Genomic DNA, 18,730 nt, shown 5'->3' with positions numbered 1-18,730 from the left:
CAACGCAGCTGTGCTGCGCCGACACCATTTTTATTTTAAGTTTGAAGGGTGAAAATTGAGCCCCAGTCAAAGCAAGTGAAATGTAATGGAGTTGATTTTCTCTTTACTACGTGGTCACTGGTCGCTGTCTATAATCACGACACACACGTCTACTCATTGTCGGGTTTTCCACGCCCAGAACACCACGGGCTCAACCTTGGGAAACACTTTAGATTATAATCCTTACACAATTTTGACGTGAATACGTCTTTAAAACTGCTTCCATAGTGGGAGGCAATTTAAAAAAAAAAACAATGATAACAAAATCGGAGTATATTATTTGGCGTTGCAGCTACATATCTATCATCTCCATCCAAAACTTAACTACACCACTGGATAGCTAAAGGATCAAAGAATTCGTTACGCTAAGGCCGGCCACACACGCTCCTGTTTTCCTCAGAGGTCTGCCTCAAGGTACAGAACCTTAAGGTAGACCGGAGTGTGTGTATGTTATTTTACCTTGAGGTTTTCTGGAAAGAGGCGACCGGAGTGAAGATCGAAAATACCTTCGTTCGCCTCAAGGTACGCCCCTCCCTCACACGTTTCCGGTGCGTGTGTACCGGAGATGAGGCAGACCTTGAGGCGACCTGTCAGTGGCGAGTGAGGTTAGTCCCAATACTTTCTGTGGTAACCATGTCTTCTCTAACACGCCAAGTATTGGAGGAATTTATTCATCTGTACAAGGATTCTCCTTGCTTATGGCAAGTAAAATGAAATAATATTATGGTCGCGGAAAGAGCTGACGATTAGTGGAAAAAATTTAAAGAAATATAGCCTACTGCCAACACAGATGTAGTAATTAAAAAATTAATAATTTTAGAAGTAACATCCTCATAGAAGTGAAAAAAGTGAAGAATTCGAAAAAAAGTGGAAGTGGTGCTGACGAAGTTTATGAACCGACATTGTGGTATTTCCATCTGTTTGATTTCCTGTTGGATGACCTATTTCCCAATTATTGGCGCCACAAGCTACAGGAGTTTCAAGTATGTATCTTCGTCCATCCTTAAGAAATCATGCCAATCATTTGGCGCGAATCTCAGCTCATTCAACAAAATTATATGTGAATATTTTTGTCTTTTTTTTTTTTTTTTTCAACCAGTCTTTGCACCACACTTTTCGTTTCACTTTCTGTGTCTTCATTTCCCCCGTTGCTATAAGCAATCCATTGACAGCGAGAGCATCGTCTGTTGACGCCATAATTGCAGGTATACTACTGACACATACGCCTCAAGGTAACTCTAGGAGACCCGAACATGTGGGCGCACCCCTCATCACAGGTCTGCCTTGAGGCACAGCACCTTGAGGCAGACCTCTGAGGAAAACCGGAGCATGTGTGGCCGGCCTAAGTGAGGACTGTGACGCATCACGCGCGGTGGTGGGGGAAGCGCCGCCATTTTGAGGACATTTTGCTGCGTTTCTGAGATTTCACATTTAGTATAACTTTTTGACTCTGAGAAGCTACGACGTTCGTTTTGAGTTTCAATCGTCAGTTCTCGTCAAAATCTATCGATTGCATTATATAAAACATTAGTGTAAAATAGTTACAGTGACCATATACGCTGTTAAAATAAAAAAATAGCATATCTTATATTTTTTTGTAGAAAATATTACCTATTACGTACAACACACGGCCGTGTCCGTGACACAGCCACACCCCATTTCTTTTTTCTCGTAACTCACTCTGTGTGCAAACACGGTACGCCAAACGTGCCAAACAAACAACTGACAAAGACCGAGCAAGAGGACGACAAGAGGCCGCGCGTCCGACGAGCAGACGCCGTAAGGGCGACTCACCCCTTTGTTGAGCATGCTGAGGAGGCCCGTGTTGTTGTCGCCGATCACGTTCTCCCTGGGGGTCAGCACCTCGTACGTGAAGCCGAACTTGGAGCGCAGGATCTCGACGAAGTCGAACACCACGCCCTTGCCCACCTTCCGCCCGCCCTCCTCCACGACGTAGCTCAGCGGGTGGTCCTGTGGACAGTCACCCGACCACCCCGACTGTCAACCCCCCAGCGGAGGGCAGCTCAGAGATCTCTGTCCGCTGAGGGTTCCTCCGAGGCCCTGGATTCTGACCGGGTATGACTAGGGACACCACGCGAATACATTTCGTGTCAAGGTATTTCACAAAATACTGTAGCTTTTCTCCTGTGGTTATTGGCCGAGGTCGGTAAGAGGCAGGGGCGTAGCCAGGGGAGAGGGGGGAGGTTTTAGGGGTTCAACCCCCCCCCCCCCTTAGCACCAAATCTTTAAATAAATTTCTTATTCATCACTCAAACAAATTTCATATTAAAAATTAATAAAATTTTTACCATTACAATATTTAAATTTAAGTACCGAAAACAGCTAAACTAGCACTATTTAACACCTTGAAATCCAAATTTTCCCGGGGGAGGACCCCCGGACCCCCCGCTTTAATACGGGGGGGGGGAGCCATGCTTCTTAACACCCCCCATACACAAATCCTGGCTACGCCACTAGTAAGAGGTGTCGTCCCGCTCTCGACGGGGCCAGTGAGAATGTGGTCACCGTACTGCTGCACCCTCACAATTTGCCATGACTCTTAGAAAAAGAGCTACAGTGTGTTTTGTCAAATACCTTGACATGAAATGAAATCGCGAAATACAGGTGTCCCTAGGTATGACTCGTACTTGGTGGTGGTGCTCCGATCGCTTGGAGCAGGCTCCAAGGGTTCCCTAGCCCCGACGGCGGAGTCGACGTGGTGAGCGACGACACAGCTCCGGTGCTAGCCTGGACAGCTAACAGGCCTCCACCGGACCACCGGGTCCCAGTTTGGCGTGGGAGATCGGAGAAGGCACCAGCAGTGCTGGTAAGGTCTTAGGGCTCAGGACACAGCCAACTGCCTGGTCAGCTGAATGAGTTGTGGGGCTGAGGAGGTGACTATGCTGGGTTGGAGGCCCCAGCCGCTGGTCATTGCTGAAGCTCTAACACCCTCCCGATCAACAAAAGGGAGCGATCCCTAACAGTTGTTTTTTTTTTCATAAAAGCTCTGGAATGTTTAAAAAAGCGAACTGGAATGCTACTCCCACCCGACCCTATTAGGGCGCATATGTGCGAGGGGAACGTGAGAATGCCGGCCGTAAGGTCGGAATAATCTGTCCGTCGCGAAAATAATCCCCTAATACAACTCCTCAAATAAAAAAAAATGTTGATAATCAAAATTGTTTGCTTAGTAATAAGAGATGACGGAAATTTCGCGCGTTCATCAAGTCGCGAGTTAGAACGCAGACCTTCACACTCTCTCTGTGTTCGTGATTGGACCGCTGTTATTTGAACACGCCCCACTACCACCGTTCTAGGAGAGAAGTCAGCGAAAAAGGATAAAAATGTTCCCGCTAAGAATTCAACGAATGGGAACACAAACATGGGCCGAATACATATTTTGGCTTCTTGTGGTAGCAGTGATTTTATACCTACTAAAGGTCCAATAATGACCAATTTTCTTCAGGCACAAATTTACTGTGGAGACTTCTGGTTTGCCGGTCAGAAACAACCCGATAGCAGAATTTCGAGACACTAACAGGCTGTTCTGTAAAGAGACAAGCCAATTTATCTTTGAAAGATTTGTGCAATGGGAGTGCATGACTTGATGTAAGCATTTGGACATACGCCATTGCACAGCATAGTACCCACTCATAGGCACTGGTAACATTCGTGGACTCGATGAGCTCCAGGGGGGTGGACCGCACAGCCCCTCCATGAAGTGGGGACCCCTCACACGCCACTCCGCGCACTCACCGAGATGGTGGCGATCCTCAGGTGGACGTGTGTGAGCAGAGGGGGGTTGCGCAGCACGCAGCCGGGATCCACCACCTCCTCGTCTGCGAGCAAAACAACGGTTTGATAAATAAACCATCTAGAAAAAAAACTTTTAAATTGAAGACAATGCCGGTATGATATTTTTGAGGTTATAATTTCATCCGTTCGTACGTCGAAAGGTTTTAAGCTTGGCAAAAGGTTTTTTACGGACGAACGGATGGATTTTTGACGTGACAACGTCTAATAAATCGATAAACGTTTGCTGCACGCACGAAAAAGTATCCCGTTACGCACATTGTTACGTTACGCTGTGTCCCGTTACGCTCATTGTACGCTTGCGCCGCATCTATCTCTCTTCCACTCGATTGGAACAACCATCGATTTAACTTTTTCGAGGCACATTAAACTTGAAACACTCCCATTAGTTTCCTACTTTTCCTATCATCGTCCTAACCTTAACAGAATAAAACAGATTGGAAGAAGTTAAATAGCAAACATGTATAGAAGTTATAGTTAAAATAATCTCTTCGTTAAAGTAATAAACATATTTGAATTAATGAGTGCAAATAAAAGTAAATTTATCAATTAAATAATAGATTTCATTTCACTCCTTCTTTGTATCCATACAAAATAGAGATAATTCAATAAAAATGATTTTAATTTTAGTCATAAAAGTATGCAATAATTTCATCAATGTTTTGTTATAACGTTGTCACGTTAAAGTATCGTCCGTAAACCGACTTTACGGACAACCAATTTTTTTTTTTTTATATTTTCGGTCGATCTGATTGGCTGCTGGTCACGCGACTGACGGGCGCACAGGGGAGGGAGGGAGGATCTCTCACCTTCATCGTTGCTGGGTGCCTTGGTGGAGTTCTCGCCGAAGTAGTTGGAGCACACGCTCATCATCAGCATCGGGATGAGAGACTGCATCTTCGACGACTGCGTCTATCTCTCTCTCTCTGTGTTCCTTCAGTCCTCGGTCCTTTGTCCTTAGTCCTCGGTCCTTAGTCCTCAGTCCTCAGTCTGGGTCCGTGCGGCGGTGCGCAGCGGTGTGACGTCTCATCACGAGTTTCCTCTCGCACCGACCAACGGCTTCTCGCTGGGCTTTTCAACAATTGAACCTGAAACAACACGTCAGCCGGGAGCGGAGACAGAACAGTCGTCTTTTCTCCAACACGACTCAACGCCAACGTGGAATTATGATTTAAGGACCCGCCCACCCGGACACACACACGGTGCGCAGAGCTTCAAGAAAAACAACGCGATTTCAAAACTACTCAAGATATCCGAGTTGTGTATATTTTAAGAAATGCATTTAAGAGTTCGCTGAGGGCCGTAAAGTACTTTTGATTCGGATTAAGTTTTTAAACTGTAGTTCTAAAAGAGTTAAAATGGCTAAAACGCGTGTTTTCAGAGTGATTTTTAGCCGTAAAACAACCAGTATAGATTCTTGAAAGCACTTAAGGGACTTGCATTACGCCTTTATCTTCATTTCTCGGCCATATAATGTTACGGTCACCGCTCAAATTTCACAGTTATCCTGTGACGACGAGACAACTGCGTGCCAGTTCAGAGACTTGCGCTTAGAGGCGACACCGCGTTAGAAGCACCAACGATCGTCGCGCTTATCATCCCGCCTCACCAACACACTTACACCCCTGACGAGGCGGGCCCCTTAATACAATTTCTTGGAGGTAAAACATTTTTTTTTTCATGAATGCAAAATATAAAACCTACTGGGTTCGTCGATTTTGACGTCGTTGCATGGTCAATAATATCTGTTCATCTTAATTTCGTTTCGTTCGTATGTTTGCCGCGTTGTCCAGGCTTTTGTCATATGTCTGCGTTTACTGTTATTGTTGAAATTGTATCGTCGTTGTTACCCCACTTTTTTTTTTTCACGACTTAAATTCTTTCCAAGGAATTCTTGTGATACATTTAAAGTTTAAACATTTTTCTATGTGCTGAGGTCGTTGTATAGTCCCTAATACCTGTTTTGGTTCATCGTTGCTTTTATATGTTTGACATTAGCCAATTTAGACTTGTGGGTTTGTGGTTTCATTATTATTTCTTATTTTGCTTTTATGAATTTTTTCCCATGACAAACAGCGCGTAATCTCAATGGCGTATATCCAAGAAATTGTATTAAATAAACATTTATCTGACCAAAGTGAGTCCAAAAGTTTATTTAAGTTAAGAATACAAAGAATTTTTTTTCACAATTTATTATGATAGTTATAATTCACATAACAAACTTCAGCTACAAGTTCATCAGTTTGCCATTTATGGTTTTAATTGCTTCCTAAGATTGGAACGTTTGATTGGACAAATTATTACAACTGCTGGTTTGAAGTTGTTTCTTTGAAATATTTTCAAAAACCTCCGAGAAACTCAGGTACCGGCTCGAAGTTCATGAATTTGAGTCGTGGCTGGATTGGTATTGACCCCGTGACCTTGGCTACAGTCACGTGACGCGTCAGCGACTGTAGCCAATGGGGGCCCAGAAAAACATTTAGTTCTCCACTGCTGGCAGTCAAACAACTCTTTCTGGGGTGTAGTTTTATTTGAAACTCAGCACACCTACACGACTAAGTAGACTTAATTTGTCAAAACTATTTTAGTGACAAAAGGTACACCATGGAAGCAAAATATATATTTCCGTATAATAACTTATTTTATTTCAAGGTAAAAAAAAATATAATTCTAAATAATTTAAATTCATTGTTCACTAAAAATTACTGTTCCAACACCTTAGAAAATAAATTTAATTTTTTATTTTGCCACATGTAGCATATTATAATAACACATTTATGTCCTATCCTTTTTAATAATATAAAGATAAAGTTTGGTTGTTGTTTTTAATAAGTAAACTCAAGCACTACTGGAATTATTGCAAAAATTTTCTCACGGGTATAAATTTGTATTATTCGAAATGGACATAGATGTCGTTTTATTTTAAAATGTGTAATGCTTCCTTGGCTCACGCTGATAAAACCATAACATAGATATTTACTCGCCAAGGCTAAATCGGTCACGGGTTCGTGTGTCGAAACTAAATTGAATTATTTAAAGTCATTCGCCGAGGCTTTATGTTCAAATTCCAGCTGATAATAAATGCTTCTGTTTTTATTCGTGTGATGTTATTATGCATATTTATTTTTATTTTTTGATAAAACTTTATTTAAGTTCCAAAATCAACTGAATAACACGCCTTTAAAATTGATGTTAACGTGATTTCAGGTGAGTTCCAAAAAAGTAATATCTAATCTAGTAGGGACACCAAATTTTTTCCCCCTCAGTAAATAAAAGAATCTGTTCTTAAGATGATAAAAACAACGGTTTGATGCCGATGAAGGACTGTGCTGTAAACAAAACCTCATAAATAAATAATGTTTGCAGGCTTTCACGACCATTGTCTGAAAGTGGCTTGGCTTATGGGTTGTAGCCGCGTCCTCGGCGAATAATTCAACCGACGTTTCGGTCGACATTGCAGTTGCCATCATCAGGGAGCAAGTTACCTACTTAGGTAGGTACTACAGTACCTACTACAGAGAGAGAGAGTAACTTCTCCCTGATGATGAGGACTACAATTTCGACCAGAAACGTCGGTTGAATTATTCGCCAAGGACGCAGCTACAACCCAGAAGCCGAGCTACCTCATAAATAAATAAGATAATTCTCGCTGTACGTATATTCCAGTTGGAGAGGTTGGCAGTACCTGCGGTGATCCAGTGCGAGCGTCTGTCCTGGACAAGGTAGAAGCGTTCACTGGCGTAGCGACGCAACAGGTTTACCCCCTCCCCCCTCCCAAACCCTTCCTCCAGCACCGTAGCCTAGCGACGGCCCCCATTGGCTGCCGGCGAACCGCGGATCGTCCAATCGGCGGACGGCTCTGAAACACCCCGCTTGCGCCACTTAAGCCGAGTGCACGATTAAAAAAAAAAAAAGTTGTCTGTAAAGTCGGTTTACGGACGATAGTTTAACGTGACAACGTCATAACAAAACATTGATGAAATGATTGCATACTTTTATGAATAAAATTGAATCATTTTTATTTTAATAATAAAAGAATAAATACTTGAATTATACTAGTAATCAGGTTTTTAAAATGCAAGAATAATTAACCTTTATTGCCGAAATTGTTGTTGTAATAAGCAATGAAAACCACATTAACTTTCCTCTTCACTTTATAAACAGTCGACGAAACAGTTCACGTGTAGATGACTTGTAATTAATTTTAAAAACTGGCGTTTAGCTATAAAGTTTAAATATAATTATGAACAAGTTTTAATATAAATAAACTGTAATCAAATATCTATCATCAATTATATGAATCACCATAATTTTTTAGTCAATTGTAACATAACCTATTATTACTGCACTCGCCAACAGCGTAACGGAACACAGCGTAACGGAACAATGAGCGTAACGGGACAAAGCGTAACGGAACAATGTGCGTAACGGGAGACTTTTTCGTGCGTGCAGCCGGCGTTCATCGATCTATTAGACGTTGTCACGTCAAAAAAAAAAATAACGGTTACAGAAACACACTGATTCACGACAGCTCATAGGACGTTCGTGCGCATGGCAGGGAAATAATTGTATTTTATTTATGTTACGGACGCATGTCGCAACAGCCAATGAGAGTAGAGTAGAGTGACATTTTGGCGGGACTTGTGAACAGTCAATAATATTGTTGCCAGAAATTATCTAGATGTAATAATGCTCTGGTGCTTGCTACTCCATCTTTCAAAAATAATTATTGCTATTACTTATAAAACAAATCACTAGCAATCAATGTAAATACAAAATATAAATGTTTTGTGTTTATAATGGTAAACTGAAAATTTTTACACGACCCAAATTAATTTATGTGTAGGGACCGGAAAAATTCCCATTTCGATGGCCTTCAGGATAGACTACACATTCCCCTGTACACTCGGGTCAATAACGCAAGTTCATTGGCTGCTGACTTGTGAGTTGTCTCAGCTGGTTTGTCTGTGATTCGATCCTTCTTTGAATGAGGGTTTAAATTGGTTGATATTCGTCCCGATGAACAGTAATCCAATACAAAATCATCTAAGTGGTATATGTATTTGAATTCTAGCCTATCGCTAATTGAATCTGCGAATTTTTCCGGTCTCTATTTATGTGTTGAAAAAACTGTGTTCACAAATTGCTGGGAGACTGTTCTTGACTGTCGGAATAATTCCGCTAGCGGAATGTTCGGCTGGTTTCATTCCGACAGCTAAATGTCTGTTCTTGAAACTGCTATAGCATAGCGGCTATCGGAATCAACATTGTCGGGCTGACGAAAAGACTCTATGGAAGCGTGACAACGTAGCTTTTAGTGCTGACGTCACTGGTGGCAGGCCAATCACAATCAGGGAAGGACCATTTTCTCATGAAAGTGTGTTAATGTTTTTTCACTACGTTCATCTCTTTTCTCTATAGTTGATGGACGAGGAAGTTATGTGTATGAATACATAAGTAATAATTAAAAATTAGTTGTGAAGTTAGCCATGTGTTTTACAAATTTTTACAATATCTTTTTTGTAGTATTACAAACTATTTCTTGGCAACTGGTATCCAATTGAATCTTTTGTAGAAGTACATATTTGACGTGACAACGTCTAATAAATCGATGAACGCCGGCTGCACGCACGAAAAAGTGTCCCGTATCGCACATTGTCCTGTTACGCTCATTGTACGCTTGCGCCGCATCTATCTCTATTCCACTCGATTGGAACAACCATCGATTCGACATTTTCGAGGCACATTAAACTTGAAACACTCCCATTCGTTTCCTACTTTTCCTATCATCGTCCTATCCTTAACAGAATAACACAGATTGGAAGAAGTTAAATAGCAAACATGTATAAAAGTTATAGTTAAAAAAATAATCTCGTCGTTAAAGTAATAAACATATTTGAATTAATGAGTGCAAATAAAAGTAAATGTATCAATTAAATTGTAGATTTCATTTCACTCCTTCTTTGTATCTAAAAAAAAATAGTGATAATTCAATAAAAAGATTCAATTTTATTCATAAAACTATGCAATCATTTCATCAATGTTTTGTTATGACGTTGTTACGTTAAACTATCGTCCGTAAACCGACTTTACAGACAACCAATTTTTTTTCTAAATTTCTGTTAGGCTTTGAGGTCACGCCCATGAAAATGATAGGATTGTCCGACGTTTCGGCATGTGATGTTGCAGCCATCTTCAGGGGCGAATGAAACACGGAAACGGACGAGGCCCCGAGAAGAAGTACCGAGGGACTCCAGCTACGAGAGCCTAACAACAACATATATCATGCTAAGGCGAGCCTCAAAGCCGCGTGACCCCATAGCGGGGAGTTAGAGAAGCTGGGACCTTATTAAAAACTCATTTTTTAAGAAGCCAAAACTTGCGAGCTTTACCCTTTTGACTGGCTGCATTCTCATTGTGGTCTTGAGAGTTTCCCTCTTTTTCACAGTTTACTGCTGGCTATATGAAGACACTATTGGGTTTTGCAACCTCCCCACTTGTGTACAGTTTACTGCTGGCTGGCTGTATTCACAATGTAGTCTTACGAGCTTCTCTATTTTGCACATGGAATTTTTTTTCACTCAAGTAAAATTTCCTCTTGACAATTACTGTGGAGTACACTAGTTATTTGTAATTATTTTAAAGGAAGTTAGATAAATTCCCGGAGCGCAATATTTTTGGAAGCTATTAGTGACTACCTATGTGGTTTGTATATAATTTTATTTTCCTAACGTACAGTCTATTTTATAAGTTGGATTAGAAAACAATATTCTTTTTTAAGTTGCGTTATATAGTAACAAATTATCCCCCCGGAAATAACTGAAATAATTTTAATTAAATAATATGTCCATTGCTTAACATTGCAGCAGATATTTGCAAATAATATATTAAATAATTCAATCTGTGTACTCACGTTCAATAAAATTAAAATACTATCGATTCGCAGACCTATTATTATACGTATAAATTATAATAGACCTTGCTTTTAACGAGTTAACGACTAATTGATCGGCACTGTTTTTGAGTACTTAACCAGCACTTTACTTCTGTACAGAATTTGACTCAAGGTATTAAACTGACGGATTAAAATTTTAATATCTGTTAACTCTGTACATTCTGTTCCAAATCAAGGATGAAAAATATTCAGTGTGTTAGCACGGAGAATAATTTAGGCTGCCCAGTAGGCCTACATCAAAAAAATGTAAATTCATTTAATAAGCATATACATAAGCTATTCCATTACATTTTATAATTTACTAAAAAAAAATATTAATCTTTATGTAAACAATAAAATATATTTACAAAATAATTGATGTATATTTTTGACACAACTTTTATTAAATATTATTTTCTTAATTTAACATTTTTTGTTGCAAAGAAACATATACAATAATTATGATAAAACAATCACTGGGGTCTCTTTTTTAAACGTTCGAAAAATACAATAAAAGCATTAAATCACGCGTTTTTTCTCAAGCCGAAAATCTCACACAGTAACATACCACACAAATAATTTCCCGTACGCTTATTAAAATTATGAAATCAAATTTCCTGTCTGAATGTTACGGTGAAATCATGTGACCTTAGTTTTAAAAATGTTCTGATAAACTTTAAATTTCTTAGGTCTTCATATTGAACTTTTGCTATTTATCATCAATGTCTTCTGGTTCTTCTAAGATGGTGCTGAACTGCTTGTTCTTTTCAGCGACAGAGCGTCTGTCCACGGGGGCTTCACCACCTTCGCTGACGTCCGCCGATGGTCTAGGCTGCTGTTCGAGTGCTGTCGTTTCGGGTGAACCCTCCCCGGGTGATATCTCAGCAGGTGGCTCCTCTACCTCATGCGGAGGTAAAATTCCGAGCACTATCTCCCGCATCCATCCTTCCACTACCTTGTGTTCTTCAAGTTTACAGTAACAATCTTTCTGCTCCTTCAGAACGTCCTTGAGCACTTCGTCCAGGATCGCACCACCCCGCACGGTGGTCTCCACCCGCCGGTCCACGTGACCCGCCAGCCAGGGCAGGAAGCCGTCCACCACGTCCGCCCGCACGTCGTCGACGAGCACCCCGGCGTCGGCCAGCCCCCGCAGCACGGAGGGCAGCAGTCCCTCGAGCTGTCCCCGGGCCAGCGTGGCGGCCGCCAGCCGCTCCCTGGCCTCCTCCTGGTGCCGCAGGGCCTCGCGCGCCTGGTCGATCCGGCGGTCCGCCTCCTCCCGCAGCCTGCGCTCCTGATCCTCCAGCCGCTGCTGCTCCGCCAGCTCGGCGTACCTCGCCGCCAGGTAGCGCTGCTGCTGCGCCAGTAGCGCCGCCATCTCCTCCTCCTCCAGCACCTGCGGGCACGTCGCCACGTTAACTTGCACCTCCTCCCGCAGCCTGCGCTCCTGATCCTCCAGCGTGCTGCTGCTCCGCCAGCTCGGCGTGCCTCGCCGCCAGGTAGCACTGCTGCTGCGCCAGTAGCGCTGCCATCTCCTCCTCCTCCAGCACCTGCGGGCACGTCGCCACGTTAACCTTGCACCTCCACCCTCAGCCTGTGCTCCTGATCCTCCAGCCGCTGCTGCTCCGCCAGCTCGGCGTGCCTCGCCGCCAGGTAGCGCTGGTGCTGCGCCAGTAGCGCCGCCATCTCCTCCTCCTCCAGCACCTGCGGGCACGTCGCCACGTTAACCTAGCACCTCCACCCTCAGCCTGCGCTTCTGATCCTCCAGCCGCTGCTGCTCCGCCAGCTCGGCGTGCCTCGCCGCCAGGTAGCGCTGCTGCTGCGCCAGTAGCGCTGCCATCTCCTCCTCCTCCAGCACCTGCGGGCACGTCGCCACGTTAACCTGGCACCTCCACCCTCAGCCTGCGCTCCTGATCCTCCAGCCGCTGCTGCTCCGCCAGCTCGGCGTGCCTCGCCGCCAGGTAGCGCTGCTGCTGCGCCAGTAGCGCTGCCATCTCCTCCTCCTCCAGCACCTGCGGGCACGTCGCCACGTTAACCTTGCACCTCCTCCCGCAGCCTGCGCTCCTGATCCTCCAGCGTGCTGCTGCTCCGCCAGCTCGGCGTGCCTCGCCGCCAGGTAGCGCTGGTGCTGCGCCAGTAGCGCCGCCATCTCCTCCTCCTCCAGCACCTGCGGGCACGTCAATACTGCCATGCACATCCACCCTCAGCCTGCGCTTTTGATCATCTAACTGCTCATGCTCCGCTAGCTCGAATCACCACGATGTCTTGTAGCGCTGCTGTTGCACTAATAGCAATGCCAGGTAAGGTCTGTCTTGTTACACAAATACAATTCTTACAATAAATTGATTCCTTTATTTTTTACAATAGTTTGTTTTGGCAGATTTTCAACTCTAGTAAATAAATTATGATTTTTTTATGTAATTTTATCATATAAATAATCCTTAAAGTGGTTGTGTAAAAATTCTTTCAAAAATAGAATAATTTTATTCTGTGAGGTTTGGTTTTCGTAGGACTAAATGATCAAAATGAAATGAATTGTTGGTCGGAATTTGATCAGTGACATTTAAAATACTTTTTAATTTTAACAATGTGATAATTTTTACCCAATGTTGTTTATTATTTTAACCGCAAAGTTTTACGAGCGTCCGACGATCGTCTGATGATATTGAGACTGGATCTTTTTGGCTTCCCACGGCTTTTCGTTGCCACAACACACCTCCTGAGTCAGCATAGTCTCCTGGTTACCTATTCTCTCTGCTGACGTGCTGAATAACTTCTGACGATTTTTAAGACTGGATTTTGTCTTCCCACGGCTGTTCGTCGCCACACTTTTGGCTTGCCATGGCTGTTCGTCGCCACACACATCCTGAGTCAGCATGGGCTCTTGGTCCCCTAGTCTCTGTGCTGATGTGCTGAAGTCTGATGATACTGGATGTTTTGGCTTGCCACGGCTGTTCGTCGCCACACACCTTCTGAGTCAGCATGGGCTCTTGGTCCCCTAGTCTCTGCTGACGTGCTGAAGTCTGATGATATTAAGACTGGATGTTTTGGCTTGCCGCGGCTGTTCGTCACCACAACACACCTCCTTAGTCAGCACGGGAGTGTCTCTGCTGCCGCGCTGTTGGTTACCTACCTCTATGAGCGCCTGCTCCATCGTCTTGCTCGTGAGCACCTCCAGGATGGGCAGCACCTCCAGGTCGAAGTGGAACAGCTCTCCGGCCAGGATCTGCGTCGCCACGTCCACCCCGGTCTTGCGCGGCACGTACCGCGGCGAGGGGGGCCGCTCGTAGAACAGGTCCGTCTGGCAGGCCACGTCCCTCGTCTCCGGGTGCAGCCACAGCTCCTGCGAGCACGAGGCCGTCCGTAGACCCCCGAGTGTCATGCGGACACTTGCGAAACCAGACCACATAATGGCAAGGGGGAGAGGTTATGTTTGTCCGGGACATTCAGGAGACTGTCTGTAGAGCAACTGGCAGAGACTTGTGGACACGTGTGCAACCAGACCACACAGTTCATGATGGCAAGGGGGAGAGGTTATGTTTGTCCGGGACGTTCAGGAGACTGTCTGTAGAGCAACTGGCAGAGACTTGTGGACACTTGTGCAACCAGACCACACAGTTCATGATGGCAAGGGGGAGAGGTTATGTTTGTCCGGGACATTCAGGAGACTGTCTGTAGAGCAACTGGCAGAGACTTGTGGACACTTGTGCAACCAGACCACACAGTTCATGATGGCAAGGGGGAGAGGTTATGTTTGTCCGGGACGTTCAGGAGACTGTCTGTAGAGCAACTGGCAGAGACTTGTGGACACTTGTGCAACCAGACCACACAGTTCATGATGGCAAGGGGGAGAGGTTATGTTTGTCCGGGACATTCAGGAGACTGTCTGTAGAGCAACTGGCAGAGACTTGTGGACACTTGTGCAACCAGACCACACAGTTCATGATGGCAAGGGGGAGAGGTTATGTTTGTCCGGGACGTTCAGGAGACTGTCTGTAGAGCAACTGGCAGAGACTTGTGGACACTTGTGAAACCAGACCACACAGTTCATGATGGCAAGGGGGAGAGGTTATGTTTGTCCGGGACATTCAGGAGACTGTCCGTAGAGCAACTGGCAGAGACTTGTGGACACTCGTGCAACCAGACCACACAGTTCATGATGGCAAGGGGGAGAGGTTATGTTTGTCCGGGACGTTCAGGAGACTGTCTGTAGAGCAACTGGCAGAGATTTGTGGACACTTGTGCAACCAGACCACACAGTTCATGATGGCAAGGGGGAGAGGTTATGTTTGTCCGGGACATTCAGGAGACTGTCCGTAGAGCAACCGGCAGAGACTTGTGGACACTCGTGCAACCAGACCACACAGTTCATGCGGTGGTTTATGTGTTCTTCCAGAGAAAATCTGATCCATCATTAGGCTGCCTACCCTAGCGATAGTTCATTCACTCTTGTGATTGGCGGCCGTCTGCAAGAGGGGCCATCGCCTTTGTTTGGCTGGGGACATTCATTACGAGTTGGCTGTGATCGGTGTGCCGACAGTGGACACGGGCCTGAAATGAACCCGGCCGACCACGAATCACGGACAATTCCACAAAGTTTTCGACACACAGTCTGGTCTGGAAATCCGTTTCGCGAAAAAAAAATGCACAGCCGGCCCTATTCACGCGACTTGCTCAGAAAAAAGAAAGCTAAAAATTTTCACAGACTTGCGAAATTTACGTGTTTTTTTTTGGTACCAGGCAGAAATCCAATCACATCTACGTAATTTCTCAGAAATCTGTAAGAATTTTGAATCGATAAAAAGATAAACTACTGTAGTTAGAAATTTAAAAAAAAAATTATCGTATATTTGTTATAATATATAAACATTTAAAACGTTAGATGTACACCCGAGAAGCTGTTGTGTGTGTGTGAACGAAACAAACGCGCTACCTCGAGGTAGGGCTCTGTCTGGACCTCCTGGTGCAGGCGCTCCTCCTGAGGGGGCGGCTTCTGCAGGGGGGCGGGGCGCCTGCGGCGCGGCGAGGCGTGGTCGCCGCCCCCGCCGTCCCGGTGCCGCCGCCCGGCGAGGGGCGGCAGTCGCGGGCGGCAAAGGGCCGCCGGCGTCACATTCACCACCGTCGCCATCTTCTGTCTGCGAGCCGCACCACGGAGGAGCGAGTCACTTCGGAGGAGATCCATGGAGGTCGCTGCAGACTTGGTCTGATGCATGGAGGTAGGAACCAGTCTTCTGTCCGCGAGCCGCGCCATGGAGGAGCGAGTCACTTCGGAGGAGATCCATGGAGGTCGCTGCAGACTTTATCTGATGCATGGAGGTAGGAACCAGTCTTCTGTCCGCGAGCCGCGCCATGGAGGAGCGAGTCACCGCGGAAGAGATCCTTGGAGGTCGCTGCAGACTTGGTATGATGCATGGAGGTAAGAAAAAAGGGTGTTGGTGTGTATAATCTATGCCATGTTTATACTTGAATTCAAAATGAGGACATCCTTCACCCCCCTGCCTCTTTCAACTGTGTAATTATACTTTGGTTACTAAAAACCTGACAGTCAAGAAGAAAATGTGGTATGAATAAAAGAAGCATTGAGAGTTCATGAAAAGTAAAATTGTATTACAAACATTTTTATAAAATAAATTTTCCTATTTAAATATAAATTTTGAATTTTCATTTGTGTTATGTAAGTTGTACAGTACTGAAGGAAGTCTCGCATCTCTTCAGGTGTACGTATTATCAGCTAAACACTAATTATCTGCTGATATCAACATTGAAAAGTGGAACTTCTGTTCGCATTTCTTCACTAACTATGGTGGCCGTGTTATTAACTGCCTGCAATGAAGTTCGAGACACAACAGGTTTTTTTTTTTATGTGTCTGCCAGACTCTTAACACAGTTATGGACTATTGCATTGGAGGAGCACATTGAGAAGAAAAAATGTTGTGGAAGTGGTTGTGCTACTGTCACCAGAATAATTTCAAATAATTTATTTTCATTACTGGTAATGCATAGCTGCATCACATAATTTCATTCGGAACAGTTATGCTACTAGACTCTCTATCATATCCCAACACCCATTGCATAATATGTCACACATAATCATTGAACACACCAAATGGCGCGAATATATGTGTATATATACAATTATACGTAAGTAAATATCTCTACTAATATTATAAATCAGAATGTCTGTCCGTGTTCACATTCCCTACTCAATTGTTTAATCAAGGCCCGTCTACAATAGCAATGTCCTAAACTGTGTCCGAAGGACACTCGTCGCTGATTGGTCCACGTGACCCTCTGACATCATAAGTCAAGTGTTCGAAGGTCCGAACCTCCGAAGACATTCGTCAATTTGAACTTTTTGTCCCAACCCGTGTACTTCGGACACAGAAAAAGAACAGAACACTCACGATATTTGAATTTCCGGTTCCCATTTGAAAACGTGTTTGTTTTTGTTATTGAAGGAAATGGAAGGTGTTGTAGGTAATTCAAGAAGAGCAAGACGACATTTAAAATAGTGCTGTTCGATTGCTGTGATATGAGTTCATTTTTTAGCATTTACATTTGCCACTTTGCCTTACTGAATAAATATATAAAATTGAACTCCCACAACTTTCAAAAGTTGAATCTCAAACTACAAAGCATCAAAACAATAAACAAAAACATTTTGTTTGGCACATTTACTGCGCTTTGGTAGCAACTTTAGAAATCAATACATTCGGACATCGGACATCGCAATTGTGGACAGGGCAGTTTTCGGTGAGACAATGTGACGTCACTCACATTCGGATAAGGACACGGACCACGCACAGGTTCGGACTATTGTAGACGGGCCTTGAAGGAAGGAATCTTGTCTCTGAACTTTGAGGTAGTGGTACATTTAATTATGTTAATGCAGGCATCATTTGTACAATTTTTCTTGGAGAGTTATTTTTTTCTACTCATTATTAAAGATATTTCAGAACTTATTTGCCCAAAAAAATCTAAACAAACGTTGAAATATATAAATATAACTTCTAATAAATTTTTAGAAAGAGTAAATACAAAATTAACGCTGTAATTTTAACCTGCTGGCGCAGCTAGTTCGCGGTTACACCGCTAGAATGCGCTTCAGAGTTTGTTTGGACATCCAGTAGATGGTAGCAAAGTCGCTCGTTTCAATCTGGGTACAAACAAAATGCATAGACTTTCCAATTTTCCTCTTTAATAGTCTTTGCACCTGCCTCCGCGTTAAAGCTGCTCTCCAGCAGGGCTGGCGCAGGCCAATTAAATAACGACCATCTCCTACCTGGAAGTGCCCACTATGTTTCTACGAGATTGGAAGAAAAAAAAATTGTTTGTCTGTAAAGTCGGTTTACGGGCGATAGTTTAACGTGACAACGTCATAACAAAACATTGATGAAATGATTGCATACTTTTATGAATAAAATTTAATCATTTTTATTGAATTATCACTATTTCGTATGGATAAAAAGGAGTGAAATGAAATCTACACTTTAAATGATAAATTTGCTTTTATTTGCACTCATTTATTCAAATATGTTTATTACTTTAACGAAGAGATTATTTTAACAATAACTTTTAAACATGTTTGCTATTTAACTTCTTCCAATCTGTGTTATTCTGTTAAGGATAGGACGATGATAGGAAAAGTAGGAAACGAATGAGAGTGTTTCAAGTTTAATGTGCCTCGAAAAAGTCAAATCGATGGTTGTTCCAATCGAGTGGAAGAGAGATAGATGCAGCGCAAGCGTACAATGAGCGTAACGGGACAATGTGCGTAATGGGACACTTTTTCGCGCGTGCAGCCGGCGTTCATCGATTTATTAGACGTCACGTCAAAAACACGTTATGTGGAACTGATTTTAATGTTACATATTTTTGTTTGAGCACTGTGAATTTTATTTAATTATTGTTGCTTGAAACATAGTTCTAACGTTGACTAAGTTGTAT

General features: G+C 43.5%; 1 protein-coding gene across 1 annotated transcript in view; it reads right to left on the bottom strand.

Annotated features, from left to right (window-relative positions):
- Positions 1 to 7,565, bottom strand: part of LOC134537051 (glutamate receptor ionotropic, delta-1) — a 28,855-nt gene extending 21,290 nt beyond the window's left edge. The window contains exons 1-4 of the mRNA XM_063377277.1: positions 7,538 to 7,565; positions 4,662 to 4,940; positions 3,796 to 3,878; positions 1,834 to 2,010 (exon numbers count right to left, since the gene is read on the bottom strand). Coding sequence (XP_063233347.1) covers positions 1,834 to 2,010; positions 3,796 to 3,878; positions 4,662 to 4,749 — 348 coding nt within the window. The 5' untranslated portion in view covers positions 4,750 to 4,940; positions 7,538 to 7,565. The remainder of the gene's footprint in view (positions 1 to 1,833; positions 2,011 to 3,795; positions 3,879 to 4,661; positions 4,941 to 7,537) is intronic.
- Between the last annotated feature and the right edge of the window lie 11,165 nt (positions 7,566 to 18,730).

The sequence above is a fragment of the Bacillus rossius genome, chromosome 11 (assembly GCF_032445375.1).
Source record: "Bacillus rossius redtenbacheri isolate Brsri chromosome 11, Brsri_v3, whole genome shotgun sequence".
In the NCBI taxonomy this organism is placed as follows: Eukaryota; Metazoa; Arthropoda; class Insecta; order Phasmatodea; family Bacillidae; genus Bacillus; species Bacillus rossius.
This window is presented reverse-complemented; position numbering and strand designations above follow the sequence as displayed.